At 37.6% G+C, this 2,521-nt stretch overlaps 1 protein-coding gene across 1 annotated transcript; it reads left to right on the top strand.

The window, feature by feature from the left end:
• Positions 1-469: 469 nt before the first annotated feature.
• On the top strand, positions 470-1,922 carry LOC107575111 (interferon-inducible GTPase 5-like; the record flags this gene model as incomplete). The annotated part of the gene is made up of 2 exons (XM_016261518.1): positions 470-1,034; positions 1,297-1,922. Coding segments are annotated over exons 1-2 (1,191 nt in total), but the record flags the coding sequence as incomplete, so codon positions are not given.
• Between the last annotated feature and the right edge of the window lie 599 nt (positions 1,923-2,521).

Below are 2,521 nucleotides of genomic sequence, written 5' to 3'. Positions count from 1 at the left end.
CTATGCTTCTATTCATACAGCAGTGAATTTCACATCTGTGAAGGAAACTACAGCTTCGTGGTCTATTAATTCTTCCTACATCTTGTTTCTCTGAAGATTAACCGTGATATTAAAGAAAGGTGAGATCTTTCTATCCTACTTTGATATTGACTCATTTACTTTTTAGTTGTGTTAAATACAATGATAATTCCAGGAGTGTAATAACATTTATTTTGAAATAAGACAACATTAGGTAGAATGGGACATTAGGTAAAATGTGAAATAAGTCTTCAATATTTAATATTCAGTCACTGCAAACTGTTTACACTGTCAACTAATCAGCCAGCATGTTTGCCCTGAAATTGAAGGGGACTTCTGACATTAAATGTAAAGCTACAGGGCTTAAACTTTTTAAATTTTTTCCTACATATGTTCTATGGTGTTTAACATTTTTGACATGGTTATTTTTTTAATTTTTTAATTTTTTTAGATGGCTACATTTGAAGATGACTTTAAAACTCAAATGAAACTGCAGGATCTCAAAGAATTAATATCTACTCAGGATCTCTCATCAGCGATAAACACGATCAAAAAATACCTTGATCAGCAAGATTTTGTAGAACTAAACGTTGCTGTGACAGGAGAGTCTGGTTCTGGAAAGTCTACTTTTGTAAATGCATTCAGGGGTTTGAAGAATGACGATGAGGGTTCTGCCGAAACTGGTGAAATTGAGACAACTATGAATCCTGAAGTTTATCTTCACCCAAAATATAACAATGTAAAAGTGTGGGATCTTCCTGGCATTGGAACACCAAACTTCAAAGCTGATGAGTATCTTGAAAAGGTTGAGTTTGAACGCTATGATTTTTTCATAATCATCGCTTCAGATCGGTTCAAGGAATGCCACACTCAGCTGGCTAAGGAGATTGTGAGAATGAGGAAAAAGTTTTATTTTGTTCGTACTAAGATTGACTCAAGCATTAAAGCTGCAAAGAGGAAGAAGACCTTTGAACTGAAAAAGACACTGGACGCCATCCGAGAGGACTGTGAAAAAGGTTAGTTATTCAGTTATTGACATGACAATGATTTGAGCTACAAAAATGTTTAAAATTGTCTTCAAAAATATTTGATTATATACTGTATATAATTATAACTAGTTATGGTTAATTATTCATATTTCCTCATGAGCTGATTCGTTACATTGCTCATGTTAAAAATAAAGACTGATAATCATATGTATCTTCCTATTTATTAAGATACATTAATTATTACAAAAACATAGCCCTTTTTTAACTTTTTACTTTTTATTCTGTCTAGGTCTGATAGACATCCCGAAAGAGGGTCCTGTCGTGTTCCTGATCTCTGGCTGGAAGCTTGGAAAGTATGATTTCAATCTGCTACAAGAGAGGATGGAGGAAGAGCTTCCACAGCATAAGAGACGTGTGCTGATGTTGGCTTTGCCGAATATCACACACGAAATTAATGAAAAAAAGAAGAAATCTCTAGAGGAAAACATTGGAAAAGTTGCCTTCCTCTCTGCTTGCATGGCTACAATTCCTGTTCCTGGTCTTTCATTTGCTGTGGACTTAGCCATCATTGCAAGAGAGCTGAAAAAGTACTACAGTGCATTTGATCTGGATGATCAATCCCTGCAGCTGCTGAGTGAAAGATCTGGGAAACCGGTAGAGGAGTTGAAGAGTCTGATGAAGTCACCACTGCGTCATGGGATAAACCAAGATGCAATATTAACCTTGCTGAAGACTTCATTACTGACTATGTCTTTAAGTGTAGCTGAATATGTTGTGAGCTTAATTCCCATTATTGGCAGTGTGGCAGCAGGAGGAATATCCTACTATACAGTGTCAATAATGCTGAGGAAAGCTCTGAATGACATAGCTGAAGATGCCGGAAATATGCTAATGGCTTCACTGGAGACTGGGGGTGTAAACAGAATATTACAGACTAGAAAGTCTATTCAACAGCATTTATAACCAACCAACAAGGCCGTCAAAAAGAAGAATAAGGTGGAGCGGAGAAACTGAAGACGACAGAGACCGGGTGAAGGGGGAACTCATCTCCACAGCTAAAGATCTGATTCGGTTAATTCGTCAACATGAGCGTATAAATAAGCAATTAATGAAATGGGTGAAACAATCAATTGAAGTTAATTTTAATTTAGAAATGAGGAATTTGAAAACGGTGCTGACTTTCTGAAGTTTCAGAAGGTCAACCTCATTTGCCAAAGACACATGAGGGGGCCTCTAGGCAGTTAGCTGACATCCTATCAGACAACATCCTGTCAGCAACCTATAACAGGTGTCACTATCTTGGTTAACAACTGTTAAGATGGAAAATGCTGTGTGCCTTGTTTACGCCTTCAAAAGTTGTTGCTATTATAACCTGAAGAAATGTGCTGCTGTAAGTAGGATAAAGGTTAGGCTTCCTGTGTTTGTGTTTAGGTAATCATAACAATGACGACCCCCCCCCCCCCCCCCCGCCTCTTATTGCTGTGGGGGGTGGGTTCGTTGTGGGGGGCTTTCTT

Source organism: Sinocyclocheilus grahami, unplaced genomic scaffold, assembly GCF_001515645.1.
Source record: "Sinocyclocheilus grahami isolate Dianchi unplaced genomic scaffold, SAMN03320097.WGS_v1.1 scaffold2470.1, whole genome shotgun sequence".
NCBI lineage: Eukaryota > Metazoa > Chordata > Actinopteri > Cypriniformes > Cyprinidae > Sinocyclocheilus > Sinocyclocheilus grahami.
Note: the sequence above shows the minus strand (reverse complement) of the source record. Positions and strands in the feature narration are given on the sequence as shown.